At 49.3% G+C, this 14818-nt stretch overlaps 1 protein-coding gene across 1 annotated transcript in view; it reads left to right on the top strand.

Annotated features, from left to right (window-relative positions):
* The first annotated feature begins 408 nt into the window (after positions 1-408).
* The window catches only part of ADAP1 (ArfGAP with dual PH domains 1), an 88265-nt gene continuing 73855 nt past the window's right edge, over positions 409-14818 (top strand). The window contains exons 1-2 of the mRNA XM_015417302.1: positions 409-540; positions 5079-5170. Coding sequence (XP_015272788.1) covers positions 439-540; positions 5079-5170 — 194 coding nt within the window. The 5' untranslated portion in view covers positions 409-438. The remainder of the gene's footprint in view (positions 541-5078; positions 5171-14818) is intronic.

Below are 14818 nucleotides of genomic sequence, written 5' to 3'. Positions count from 1 at the left end.
GTGAGGTTTGAGGAGGAGAGTTTTAGCGAGTTCTGAAAATGCGGGGTAAGAAGGAGAAAACTTTGGGTTTGTGCCTGGTGAGGAAAAATCTACTGCAGAAAATTTCAGATAATGTGCAGTTTTAAAACGTCAATGCAGGGAATTTCACTAGTGCAGAAATGGTCTCGGGGTGAACCCAGATGCAGTCTAAGGGCTTTGTATTGTGTCCTTAGGCCCTTAGACTAGCTGCTGTGTTTCAGACTCAGCTATATGAAAATATTGGCCTGCCTGACAGGACTGTTTTAAGAATTTCTTTTTGCTATAAACGCCATATAAATGCTGTTGTTTTCTTACACCCTATTCCCTTGCTCAAAGTTTTATGTTGTGAAACTGCATTTTTTTAAAAAAAATTCTGTGCTTTGCCTCACAGATCCAGATTGGGCATCTTACACATTGGGCATGTTTATCTGCTTAAATTGTTCGGGGATTCACCGCAACATCCCACAAGTCAGTAAAGTGAAATCTGTCCGTCTGGATGAATGGGACAATGGGCAAATCGAGGTATGCTTTTTGTACAGATGAAACATAGTGTACGTGGCTGCTCAGTCGTTCCACGGTCCTTAACCGAGCTCAGGATACACCCTTCGAATTTCTATAGGCTCCAAGGATCTCTCTGACCTTGGCGGCGCCAGTGCTGGTTATGGCTTTGTCTGCTTTTCTTGTTGTCTGCTTTGCGTTATGTCACTGGATGCTCAAACTGATGACGAGAGGAGAGATTTAATTCTGCCTTTCCCTGCAGCCTTCCAAATTTCCCCCGAGTCCAGGAACAGAACGGTTTGATGGGTCTTCTCGGTGGACAGTGATCTAATAATGGCTGAGTGCCCTTGCCTGCGCTCTGCCGTAGTTTGACTTTTCTTGCCATCTGTCCAAGCGGAGAAGTCTCGTGGTTTGGTGTGACCCAAAGATGCGAGGATATCAGATCCCCCGACACCTTCCGCATGGCTCTAAACACACTGGATTCCAGTGTGACCTAGGCTATTATAACCTGCATCCAGAACTATTTCTAAGCGGTGGATGCATATCTACCAAGGCGAGGGGGGAATAGGGAAAACCTCTAGGTTCTTTTTCAGAAAAATGCTGTCTTCTAAACTGTGTGCTTCCACATAGGGATTTTCCTCTCCATGTGGACATCAGGCAGCCCCTGCAGTAATGGAGGGGGGGCATCCAGAAGGTAACGTGCCTCTTAGGATTGCCTGAGTTGGGAAATACCTGGGCAGGCCCATAGGTACAGTGGGGCTTTTGGGGGCACTGCCCCCTTTCTTAAAGGCCCAGCCCCACAAGAATTTCTCCTGTAAATGCTTTTTTCAATCATTTTAAAGCATTTTTTAAAAAGGCATGCACTCCTTTAAGCAGAGTGGGGTGCTGTAGTTGACAAATTCCCGCCCTGAGCAAAGGGTTGGAGTAGGTGACCTCTAAGATCCCTTCTAACTCTGTGTCAAGAAATTGGTCTCCTGTAAGAGAGTTTTTATGCCTAAGTGTTAGCTTTCTTGATTATAGAGGTTATCACCCCCACCTGCTGGCTTGTTATCCGAACAGTGCTTAGGCTGGCAGAAGTGATTAACTTGCAGCAGCTGTCATCTAAAGTGGTTGATGGCTTGCAGTTTTAGAGATCTCTCCTGGTAACAGCTTTCTGTTGTCTAAATGGCTTTTCTTTCTGCACTGAGAACTTCAACCCCACCAGAAAAAAATTTGCTCCATAAGCCACAAAATCCTGGCTACATGCCTGTACCGGGAGATTTTATGGTTGGAGCCTGGGGAATGTGGGGTTTGGGTAGGGGAAGAACTCAGTGGGGTATGACGCTGCTAGAGTCCACCCTCTGAAGCCGCCACTTTCTCCAGGGGAACTGATTGATGTCGTCAGGAATTCAGTTGTGATCCTGGGAGACTTGGAGGCTGGCAAGCCTACAATCTGGGCATGATTCGTCTAGCTCCCATTCTCTCCCCCCCCCCTTTAATCCAGAGCAAAAACAGCCCCCATTTTCTCTGGATTCAAAGGGAAATTGCAGGGTGACCCTCTGTGGGTCAGGGCCACAGAGGGGGGAGTCCTAATAAAATCACATGAGACTCTTTGCAGGTGGGCTCTCTTGCCACTGCTATATTGGGGTCAGTTTTTAACCCCGACATCAACCCCTGGTCAGTGACTTATTAGTTCCGTGCTGATGGATCCAATAGGGCTGCCAGCTGTTGGTTGGGGACTACCTGGAGATTTGGGGGGGGGCGGTGGAGCCTGGGGAAGGTGGAGTTTAGGGAGGGGAGGGACCTCAGCAGGATATAATGCAATACAATCCATCCTCCAAAGCAGCCATTTTCTCCAGGGGAACTGAATTTAGGTGGCTAGAGATGAATTGTAATAGCAGAAGAACTCCAGCTGCTGCCTGGAGTTTGGCAACCCTATCCAATTGTGAACCTGTTATGTTCTTAGGAGGCAGTGAAGTGGGCTATGTACCACTTTGGACGATGGTGGTGATGGGTTGCCAACTCCAAATTAGGAAATTCGTGGAGATTTGGGGGTAGAGCCTGGGGAGGGTGGGATTTGGTGAGGGGAAGGAGCTGCAGTAGCTACAGTACTGTCTATGACTGTTCTGCCACAAGGCAGACCAAATGTTAGGGAATTGGACACTGGCTGTGGGGCCTTTGCGAGCTACTTTGCAGACAAAGTCCTGTCGCTCTGCCATGAACTCCCCACCACAGTTGAGACAGTAAGTGAACTCGAGGCTCCATGCATGTCTTCTAGGCTTGCCAAGTCCCCCCGGGGGGCGGGGAAAACCCCGTCCCAGAGGCCCATTCCCCGCCAGCGGTGGATCGGGCCCCGGGGGCAACCCCACCCCGGCGTGCACGTCACCCGGATGTGATGTGATGACGCCGGGCACGCTGGGGGCAGGGCCACAACCATTTGAGGGGAAAACATAGAGTTTTCCCCTCAAATGGCTGTGGCCCCGCCCCCAGTGTGCTCGGCGTCATCACGTCACATCCAGCTGATGTGCATGCAGCGCGTGCGTGTGCGTACAGGACGCTGAACGGGAGCCCCCCGCCGCGAGGTAAGAACAATTTGGCAACCCTAAGGCGAACTGATCTCTGTTGACTGGAGATCAGTGGTAATTCTGGGGGATCTCCAGGCCAGACCTGGAGATCGGCAACTGTAGTTGGTGAAGAGTCATGGTGGGGATGGCAAAGTCATGTGGTTACATGGAAGGGTGTAAAAAAGGCCCAGCAAACTAAAAGTAGCCCATTGGGGACTGCTGTGTGATTTCTTACATCTAGAAATGTCTCCCTTCAACTGCCTCAGCACTTTACTACCTCATTACTGTCTCATTCCTTTGCGCCATGCATCAGAAAGGTGCCTTTGGGGAAAATGGCTGCCATTTTTTTCAGGGATTTCCCCTTCCTGCCTCAGGCAGCAGCAGGCCTGGCCATTTCCTTCGCCTTTCCTCATGCCAAGATTTGAACTTGGTTCTCCCAGGTCCAAGTCTGACACTGAAAGAATGTGTGTTGCTGTTTATGGCACAAACAGTATTTTTTGTGAGGTGTAGTGAGTGGTGGTGGTGCTGGTGGTTAAAATTTGGGCAAGGCCAGAGGAGACTCGCTGGGTGACCTTAGACCAGTTTCTGTCTCTTTTTAGCCTAGCTTACCTCACAGGGTTGTTGTGGCAAAGAAATGGCAGAGGGGAGAACCATGAAAGAGAACTGGTTGACCTCCGGCTAATCGTTCTCCCTCAGCCTACTGCACAGGGTTGTTGTAAGGATAAAACGGAGGAGAGGGGGGAAATCATGGATGCCACCCTTCGAAGGAGGGATAAAAATGTAATAAACGGATGTCAAAAATCACAGTCAGCTACCCGACCATCATTATTCAGAACAGATAAATACTAGAAGTGGGTACATGTTTATTTATTTTATTTATAGTCTGTCTTGCTCACTTGAGACTCAAAGTGGATTACATCGTGTAAACTGATGTAACTGGTAGGATGAGGTATCCAACAAGCAGGGTAGTCTAGAAGAAGAAAAAATAGGGGCTCAAAAGCAGTAGAATGCTAAAAAATAAATCACTTTCAAAACTGCTCAGGATAAAATGAAATGGCAACAGCCATCCAATAATAATAATATTATTGCAGCAATCTGAATCTCTGAAAAAGATGTCTGGAAGATATCCACTCAAGCCAGACTCTTCAGAGGCTCTCTGGAAAAGAACGATCTTTCAAATTATGCTTTGTGAAAACGCTCAGGGGTTTCCCCCCCACTCTCCTATCATGGCTCTGCTTGAGGGAAAGGGCGAAAATTTACCTCAGCCGAGTAAAAACCGACACGGCTTTCTCCACCGTGCTCTTGTATTGGGGTGATATGGGACTGTGGTGGAGGAAGCGATCTCCCTTTTTAGTTGGCTGAGGGGAAATGTTGCCTGTTTCCCGCAACCATTTTTACTGTGGGCAATATGAACGGATCCCAGGAGTTAACAATTAACATGAATATCAGTTAAAATGTAATGTTTTGGAGCAGACAAAATGGAAGGGTGACTGTGAGCAGCTGCTTTCACCGTGTGAGAATTCTTGCACATCTGGCAATGCAGGGTCACATTAACGGGGTAGCTAGCATAGGAATGAGTGGACAGCTTCATTTGATGCCAACCTCCAGGTGGGGTCTGGAGATCTCCCGGAATTACAACTGATGTCCTGATCACAGAGATCAGTTCTCCTGGAGAAAATGGCCGCTTTGGAAGGTGGACTCTATGGCATTATATCCTCCTGATGTCCCTTCCCTCCCCAAACCTCACACTTTCCAGGCTCCACCCCCCAAATCTCCAGGTATTTCCCAACCTGGAGTTGGCAACCCTAGGAAGTTCTGCTGGGCTGTTGACCCTTTTCACAGAGCAGCCGTTTTAACGGAGCCTGTGATTTTTTTCAAGACGCCTGTAGAGAACCCAATTACCATAGCTACTCTGGGAGCTAATTTTTGCTGAAAAGAGTGCTAAGTATGTAATTAATAAATAAAATAGGGTACATGCAGGGCAAATCATCTTTTTAAAAGCCTCTTTTTTTCTTGCAGTTTATGGCTTCCACTGGTAACAATGCCGCAAAAGCAAAATATGAAGCTGAAATCCCACCGTTTTATTACAAGCCAACTGCTTCAGACTGTCAGTAAGTACTCCGAATAATAATAATAAAATATATTCCCCCCCCCATGATGAACAGCTTGTGTGCAGCTGCAGTGTTTGTAATTTTTTTTTTGCTTGTTCATGTTGAAGTTTTAATTTCTCCTTAGAGCTTGACTTACAAAAAAAAAGACCCTGAGAACCTTGGTTTTTCTGAGATGACTCAGGATTGTGGGAATCCTGTGGGGCTTTAGAGTCGGTCACTTCTGGGCATTTGAATCTTGCAGGAGAAGCTCATGTTTCCTTTTCTTGCTAATTTTGTTGTGGCTTATTTTATAAGAAGTCACAGTTTTAAACTTGCTCAGTTTGGTGTAGTAGTTAAATGCATGGAGTCTAACCTGGGAGAACCGGGTTTCATTCCCCATGCCTCCACTTGCAGCGGCTGGATGAGACCTTGGGCAAGCCATAGTTCTGTCAGAGCTGTCCTCTCAAGAGCAGTTCTCTCAGAGCTCTCTCAGCCCCACCTGCCTCACAGGGTGTCTGTTGTGGGGAGGGGAAGGGACAGGAGTTTGTAAACCGCTCTGAGACTCCGAGTGAAGGGCGGGGTAGAAATCCAATCTCTTCCTCCTCCTCCTCTTCTTCTACTTCTTCTTCTCTTCTTTTATTATGCATCTGAACATTTCTCTTTCTGGTTGAATTTGAAAACATAACAACAGCATTTGGCATTTATGTAATGCCTTCACACATTATTGAAGTGATCTCCAACGTGGTGCCCCTGGGCGCCATGGCATCCACAGATGTGTTTCCTGGTGCCCACGTCCTTCCCCAAAGTTAAGAGTAATTCTTGGCTTTTGTCCACTTCAGAGGAGCAGGAGGTACTTCTGAAGAACTTAGGAGGCGTCACCTTTGTGTCTGCAGGAAGTATGTATCCAGAAACCGCTGCCTCCATCATAGGATACTTAGACGGGAACCGGTGTGGCACAGTGTCAGGCTAGGATCTGAGCGACCCAGGTTCAGATCCACGTTCTGCCATGAAAGCTTGCCAGTTGACCTTGGGCTGGCCACCCTCAGCCTGGCCTACCTCACTGGGTGGTTGTTATGGGGATAAAAAGGAGGAGTGAGAAATGATGTACCTAGCTCTGAGCTCCTTGGAGGAAGGGTGGAATAAAAACTTCCCAACACCATGTGACTGGACCGAGCCATTTTGTGGGCCCTGTATCCATCATCAGATTTTCGACAGGCTCAACTTCCTTCCTTCCTTCCTTCCTTCCTTCCTTCCTTCCTTCCTTCCTTCCTTCCTTCCTTCCTTCCTTTAGATTTTCGACAGGCTCAACTTCCTTCCTTCCTTCCTTCCTTCCTTCCTCCCTCCCTCCCTTCCTCTCTCTCTCTCTTTCTCCCCATTTTTGGGGGGCCCAAAGTGGCTTATGGGATACAAAAATACATTTTCTTTTGGTGTGTTTGTGTTGAATTTTTAATTTTGACCTGGGCCGGTTCCAGATTTTATTGGGCCAAGGGCAGAAGGTGCCTGGCAGCTGCCCCACCTCAGGGTATGTTGATTCCAGCCCTGGGCTTGACTTACAAAAGGGCCCTGAGAACATTGGTCCTTCTTCGATGCACTTGTAGAATGAACAGATTGGTTGCAGAGCTTCCTCAAGTCTTCAGACCTTTCCCCTCTGAAGGAAAACAACCTTGCTGAGGATTCCCTGTTTGTTCCACGTCCCAAGGCAGATAAAAGGGACTTCATTGACGGGCATGTGAACAGCCTTATTACAGAGCTGGAACTAGAGAAATCTCTCCAACGTCAGGAAGACATTGCAGGTGAAATCGAATGCATAGAAAAAACTCTTCTAAAGAGGCGGGGTGAACTTAGGGAGGCAGACAGACTCCTTGCCGAAGCAGAAAATGAACTTGAAAACACTCGAGGAAAAGAGTTCCCCTGGCCAGCCAGATGGCGGGATAGTAAGACCACGCCATCCTCGACGACGGAGCTGGCGGCGAATCCCGGGTGCTTGGAATACTGAGGGCCACAGAAGATCACAAGCCAGAGTGGTGCTGTTGACATGGAGTCGGTCGGGGGGAGCAGAGATTGTTGGTGGGACTTGGATCCGACCCAGAGCTGCTCGAACTGGCTGGACAGGGAAGGCGCCTGTGGAGTGGAGCCTGCAGCTAGAGAGATCGTGGAGAGCGCAGCGCCCCTAGTGGCCACTACAGGGAAGCTGTCAGGACTTTTCTGTCGCCCCCCCCTGCAGGCGGGGAATTAGAACTGGAGCCCCAGAACTGGAGCAAGCTACCCCTGTTAGAGGTTAGGTCTGATAGTTTTCTGGGGTAGTATTGTGGAAGACCGGTGTTCAGTCATAGATTTTTGTGCAATCACTAGGGAATTTTATAGCAGTGTAGGTAGTTTGTGTTAGCTATCTTTCTTTGACAAGCCTTTATTGGCATATGTATATACATACATGTATTAGCTATCAGCATCAGGAGTATAAAACTGTGTCCAGCTCTTCTTGGAGGGCTAGCATTTAGCTGGCTACCAGTGGTCTGAAGTGTCTACATAGACCCGCTGTGTCAGCAATGCCTGGACAACAGATTCTGGTGCTCTTGGGGAGGGGAAAGTTTAGTGGTGGGCCCAGGCAGAGTATTAAGGGAAGGACGCTGAGAAATAGAATAGCTCGGCACCCTTCCAACCTACGGCCCATCCCAAGGGTTGTCGGCAGTGGGGCCAGGATTGTTATCCCCCTCCGGCATTAGTGTTGTGCAACGCCAGGTCTATTAATAATAAGACCACAGTCCTTCGGTACCTTGTGCAGGAACAATGGGCTGACCTGGTGTGCGTGACCGAGACCTGGGTGCGGGATGGGGAGACAGTGGCTCTCTCCCAACTAACCCCACCGGGTTTCTTGGTCCTCCACCAATCACGGACTAGGGGGCGGGGGGGAGGAGTGGCTATCTTCATTCGGGAGGCTTACTCCTTCAGGGCGCTCCCACCCGTGGAGATCATGGGCTTGGAGTGTGTCAGCCTGATGCTGGAGGCTGAAGAGAGTTTGGTGATCTGGCTGGTGTACCAACCGCTTAACACACAAGGCAGTAGCCTACCGTCCCTGCTGGAGGCTGTATCAGGCTGGGCATTGGAGCACCCTAGACTGGTAGTCATGGGTGACTTCAGCGTCCACACCAAGGACATGGCTTCCAGCTGGGCTACGGACCTAGTGTTGTTTATGGACAGGGACTCTCTCAATTCGTATCGGCCCCCACGCATCGGGCCGGTTACACGCTCGATTTGATCTTCGCGGCTGGGCTGACAGTGGATCGGATGACTGCAGAAGCAGTACCATGGTCAGACCACTATGCCCTGAAGGCCCGTCTGAATGTTCCACCCCGGCCCTGTTTAGGCATCGAGCAGATTTTAGCTCGCCCACAGAGCCAAATGGACCCAGTATGGCTTCAGATGGCTCTACGGGATCTGAGGCCCCCTGGCGGCTCGCTGGATGAGCTTGTGGAGGACTGGCATGGCTGACTCTCCACAGCCATCGATGAGATCGCTCCCAGGTGCCCTCTCCCCACTCGCTCTAGGCGGGGCACCCTGGTACACCCAGGAGCCACGGCGGATGAAGCGAGAACTGAGACGGCTAGAGAGATGGTGGTGTTGCGCTCATGATGAGGCATCAAGAGCATCTTATAGGACGTTTTTGAGATCCTATGAGATGGCAGTCAAGGCCGCAAAGAGAGAATTCTATGCGACCAGGATTGCATCTGCTAGCTCACGCCCAGCTTAATTGTTTAGAACAATTCAGTCTTTAATGGCTCTGTCACAGGGCAGGCAAAATGCTAGGGAATTGGGGCATTTGCGAGCTATTTCGCAGATAAAGCCTTGGTGCTCCGCTGCGATCTCCCCACCATAGTTGAAACAGTGAGTGAACTCGAGGCCCCTTGCACATCTTTGGTTTTGGGTTTAGAGTGTTTTAGCCTTCTCAGTCTGGAGGAAGTTGACAGATTGCTCGTATCTGTGCGCCCAACCACTTGTAGCCTTGACCCATGCCCCTCCAGGCTCATTAAAGTGGGCCATAAGGCCACTGCCAAGTCGGCCTTTTACCATCTCCAGCTGGCTCAGTAGTTGGTTCCCTTCCTTGACCATGATTACCTGGCCAAAGTGATCCATGCGACAGTCACCTCGACGTTAGACTACTGTAACGCTCTCTACATGAGGCTGCCTCTGTTGCAAATCCGGAAGCTGCAGCTGGTGCAGAATGCTGCAGCCAGGCTCTTGGTGGGCCTCCCTGGGCGGGAGCACATCCAGCCTGTGCTGAAAGCGCTGCACTGGCTGTCAATAGTGTACCGAATTCGCTTCAAAGTGCTGGTTCTTACCTGTAAAGCCCTATATGGCCAGGGTCCAACATACCTAAGGGACCACCTTTCCTCATATGTACCCCAAAGGGCACTATGGTCGGGGATGGAACATCTGCTGGTGACCCCAGACCCCAAGGAGGCCAGGCTTGCTGCAACCAGGGCCAGGGCATTTTCGGTGGTGGCTCCTACCTGGTGGAACGAGCTCCCAGAGAAGATCTGGGCCCTGTGGGGCCTTGCGCAGTTCCGCAGGGCTTGCAAGATGGAGCTCTTCTGCCAGGCTTTCAAATAGGAGCCGCCACTACTACTACCATCACCACCAACAACAACTGGTTTGGGCAACAGCAGGGTGTGGAGATGGCCCTGTGATGAGTGAACTACAGCGCGGCATGGGGCTGATACCACTGAACCACCCTCTTACTGAAGACTGATTGTGAAACATCCAGAGCACTTGTAATAAAATAAATGATTGTTTTAGCTTGTTTTTAATTTTGTTTTTATGTACTGGCATTTGTGAAACTTTTGGTTCTGCCAGGATCCTCCAGGGCAAAACTAAATATCCTTCCAGGTTCCTTTGTTGGGTTGCCATCCGATGGCTGGTACCCAGCAGGAGACTGGGGAGCCGGGACATGGGGAGGGAGACACTGCTGCATCGATGGTGTGACATCATTTCTGGGGCGGACCCGGAAATGACATCACACCATCAGTGCAACACTCTGGTGAATGCCAAAATGTCAAATCAGTGGAATGAAATAACTTCTGGGTCCACTGTAGAAATCATGTCACGCTGTCAATATGACAGTGATTTTTTTTTGCTCCTCCCCCCCCTCCCCACCCCACCGAGTGGCCGTAGAGGTCAGGGGCAGCCACCGAGAGGTCTCCCGCTATAGCGGGAGCCCTGGCAGCGCTGTTCATCCTGTAGCCATGCATAGTAACCCTCAGTCCCAACCCCAGTACATACATCCATAAAAGTTCCCCACGCTGCTGGCCACACATACACTGAAGCTTGTGGCTCAACGGAATGAAATAATGACTTTGTGCAAAACTTCAAAGCTCGGGCTGAGCAAGTGCCCTCTCTTAGGCCAGTGGCTATTGCAAGCCAAGCCTTGCTCTTCATGGAGCCAGGGTGTCTCTTGATCTGACTACATATGGGGCTGAGGCTGAAACCAGAGATTACGTCTCACAGGGTTTGGGGCGAGGGTGCCCATCCTGACTCGCTGTCACAGAGAAGAACAGGGTATCTCATCTTCACAGCAGTTCGTTGTTCCGTACAGCACTAGAGCGCTGACAGGGGGAGAGAGTGTCTAGCTTCCCTCCTGTGCAAAATGTCCTGACCTGTGTAAGATGTAACAACTGGTTTGAGCCTGAGGCTGATTATCTAGTTGGACTCCCTAAAGTGTTGGGACTTCCTAAAGTGTTGGAACTTCCTAAAGTGATAGGCCCCACTCTTCAGATGGCCTCTGCTCTTTTTATTTCTGTAGTCTCCAAGTGGAAAGTGATGCAAACATTCCTTTCTCGCTGTTGGCACGGAACCAGCAGGCTATTTGCGGCTTCTGGGACGCCTCCGGACAGAACGTAATTCACGTCCCTCTTACCCTACTTAGTGTTTCTTGGGACAGAAAGGAGAGCAAAGGCGCAGGCTGGTAGCCAGCTTGAGGTGGCTCGATCCTTGCACTGTGGGGGTGCTTCGGTTGTGGCTGGCTGTCTCCGTGGCACCCAACACGTGCTTTGCAAAGGGGTTTCCTGACCTTCCTTCTGTTTCTGCATGATGCACAGTACGAGAAAAGGCCGGCTGGTCAAGTGCTGTCCCAATTCTGCATGGCTGAGTCACACGCTTGCCATCCTCGGCTGGGGCTGCGTCTGATGAGGCAGAAAGACTAGAACCTTATTTGGGCTGCTAGGGTGGATTGTGCAGGGGAGTTCCAAATTTGCCGTAAATTGTATGCTCAGCAATGACCAATTCATGCTGCCCAGGTGCTCCCAGTTGCAAGTGTGTGCGAGCAAGCCACGCTTATGTTATGAGCTGCACATCTTGAAAGTAATGGCCTGCATCCTGTTCCTACCGTTTTTCTCACCAAAAGTGGGAAATATTCCTCCTGCCGAATGAAAGCTTCAGACTTGGTTGAGTGGAGTAGAGTATGGGTCGTTGGCTGTACACCTAAAAAGTGTATCATGGGAAGTTGTTACTGCTGTCTTGGTTGGAAGAAACAAAATTCTGCAGGAAAGATGAAGGACAGGGGAGTAGAAGGCATTGCTGTTCTTGCAGGTGGGAGAAGACGGGGCCCGATCACTGCCTCTTTCCATCTCATTCTCTTCCTTCTCCTCCCTGCTGGCCTTGTGACCCTTCTATGGTTCCTGACCCACAGACTGAGAGCCACTGCCTTTGTCTGCTCCCTTTTTAAAACCAACAAAGCTATGGAGTAGGATAGCTCTACTGATGGAGAACTAGAACCTGCATGGGCAGAGGTAGCATACTAGTCGCGGTTGAACAACACAGAAGCATCACTTCTTCCGGGGTGTGCATGGAGACAACCAGAAGATATTTGATGTGGTATAGTGGTTAGAGTCTTGAGGACACAAGACTCACTGGGGGGGGGGACACAATAATGCTAGGAAAAGCTGAAGGTGGCAGGAAAAGAGGAAGACCCAGCAGGAGATGGATTGACTCAATAAAGGAAGCCATGTCCTTCAGTTTGCAAGACCTGAGCAAGACTGTTAACGAAGAGGATGTTTTGGAGGTCGTTAATTCGTAGGAAGTGACTTGATGGCATATAACACACAAACAAAAAAGACAGGACTTCCCAGCAAAGTGTATAAATAAAGGAAAAACTCTGGAATGAGACATTAAACAAGGCAAGAAGCCTGTTATGTTATGAAAAAATTTAAATGATCAGTAAATGCAAATTACCATATGCAAAGAATACAAAATAGACTAAATACACAATACAAAATTGTGAATAAATGTACAACGAAGATCTGTGGTATTCGCTTCACTTCGAGTATCTTCTTCACTGTTTTTATACACATGCACGTGTTGTGTTTTCTGTGTTTCCAATAAGTCAGAATTCAATATTATTCTTAATAGAGCATAAATCTTTGGACGGGCAACCAGTCACAGGTTTTAGACAGATCAGTTTTCGAGGTTACGCCATCTCTGTAATGTTAAAGATTCATTTGTCTAAAACCTGTGACTGGTTGCCCGTCCAAAGATTTATGCTCTATTAAGAATAATATTGAATTCTGACTGATTGGAAACACAGAAAGCATAACAAGTGCATGTGTATAAAAATGTCCGTGAAGAAGAAGATACTTGAAGTGAAGCTAATATCCGGGATCTTCGTTGTACATTTATTCACAATTCTGTACTGTATCTCTATATATTTAATAGCCAAGTTGCCCCCTCTGTGCGGATATCTAAATCCGCACATCGGGGGCACTGGGGGGGGGAGAGAGATTTTCCTGCACACTTGGGGCAGTCCCCAGGTGTGCAGAAAAATCTGAAAAGTTTTAAAAACTATACGGGGAATACTTAACCCCCCCCAAAAAAGTAAAAGAGCGTTCCCTGCGCATGCACAGGGACTCTTGGAACTCTGTGGCCAGCCCACCGCCGGTGCCTGGGGGGGGGGGAGAAGGCTTACCTGCAGCCGCTTCCTCCTCAATGCAGAGCTGCTTCTGCAGGCCGGGAGCCTTTATGAATACTCCCTCCCCCCGCGCGAGTATCGTGGGTCCTGCTGCTTGTTTATTCTTTTTTGTATTCTTTGCATATGGTAATTTGCATTTACTGATAATTTAAATTGTTTCATAGCATGATAAACTTTTTGCCTTGTTCAGCATTCCATTCCATGGCACGTATCACACAGCAGTTAAACTATTGGACTAGGAGGCTCAGGTTCGAATCCCTACTGTGCCAAGGAAGCTTGTTGGATGACCTCAGGCCAGTCTCACACACTCCCAGCCTACTCAACTTCGCAGGGTTGTTGTGATGATAAAATGGAGGAGAGGAGAATGATGTGTAAACGGCTTTGGGTTCCCATGATGGAAACAGGATACTTGACAGTTCGTGGTCTAATCTACCAGGGCAGTTTTATTATTTACTCATTGTCTTTTAAGTAGTGATTTGCATAGCAACCGGATTAACCAGTCTGGCCCAAACTTGTCAGGTCCTGGGTGCTAAGAAGGGTCATCCCTGGCTAGTATTTGGGTGGGAGACCACCAAGGAAGTCCAGGGTCACTACGTGGAGGAAGGCAATGACAAACCACCTCGGCTCATCTTTTGCCTTGAAGGCCCCACGGTCGTGACGTTGTGAGTCAGTTTCAACTGGATGGCACCTTAAATTAAAAGATGTTTGCTCTGCCTGAATTTAGACACCCAGGTCAGAGGAATGGTGAGCCCTCCGTCATTTGCAAAGCAGATACTTTGGCTATTGCTGTAGAAATATATGCTCATCCCCCCCCCCCCCCCCCCCCCTTTGTGGGCCCCCCCCCCCCCCCGTCCCTTATGTAGGCGTACCCAGCCACGCATACCTTCACAGGCTGTAATGGCACCGGCCGTTTTTGCCCCCGGGTCATATCCCAAGACCTCCTGGCAGCTGGTCATTGCCAAATTATGACTGTGAGAATCCTTGGAGCCTTGCCAAACCTCTTGGCCGGGCAGACAAGTGAAAGACTTGTTGAAATGGAACTCAGTCATTGTCAGAGTAGCGCTCTCTCTCTCTCTCTCTCTCTCTCTCTCTCTGCGCCTCACCTCCCTCCCTCCCTCTCTCCCTCTCTGGTGTCAGGTTGCATCTGACTCATGGTGACCTTGTAAGGTTTTCAAGGCAAGAGATGATTAGTGGGGTTTTGCCATTGTCTGCCTTTGCATCACAGCCCTGGTGTTCCTTGGTGGGTCTCCCATCCAAGTACTGACCAGAGCCGAGCTGGCTTAGCTTCTAAGATCTCATGAGATCAGGCGACTCTGGGGCCACCCAGGTCAGGGCTTCAAAGCAGGAGACCCCCCCCCCTTTTGAAGCAACCTGTCAGCATTCCAGTTCCATCAGCAAAGGATTTCTAGACAGATGCTTGTGAGAGACCGCCGTCCCCCTGTCTAAACCAGGAAGGCTTATTTAGGCCCTGATCACAGCACAGAAGATCAGAGACCCGCCCGCCAAGTATTCTGCAGTGCATTTTCCGCTCTGCTCGGCTTCCCCCTTTGGCTCACCACAGGCTTCCTGAAAAAGCACTTTTACAAGGGCTCCTCCAGGCCCCGACGGCAAAATATGTTAACGTATATAAATTTAACTCCTCGGCTTCCTTTTGTGCACCCTTAGTGCACAGCAGCAGTGGATTTATTTCCTCTTGCATGCTTGTGCTGAAC

The sequence above is a fragment of the Gekko japonicus genome, unplaced genomic scaffold (assembly GCF_001447785.1).
Source record: "Gekko japonicus isolate JY-2015 unplaced genomic scaffold, Gekko_japonicus_V1.1 scaffold1917, whole genome shotgun sequence".
Taxonomy (NCBI): Eukaryota; Metazoa; Chordata; class Lepidosauria; order Squamata; family Gekkonidae; genus Gekko; species Gekko japonicus.
Note: the sequence above shows the minus strand (reverse complement) of the source record. Positions and strands in the feature narration are given on the sequence as shown.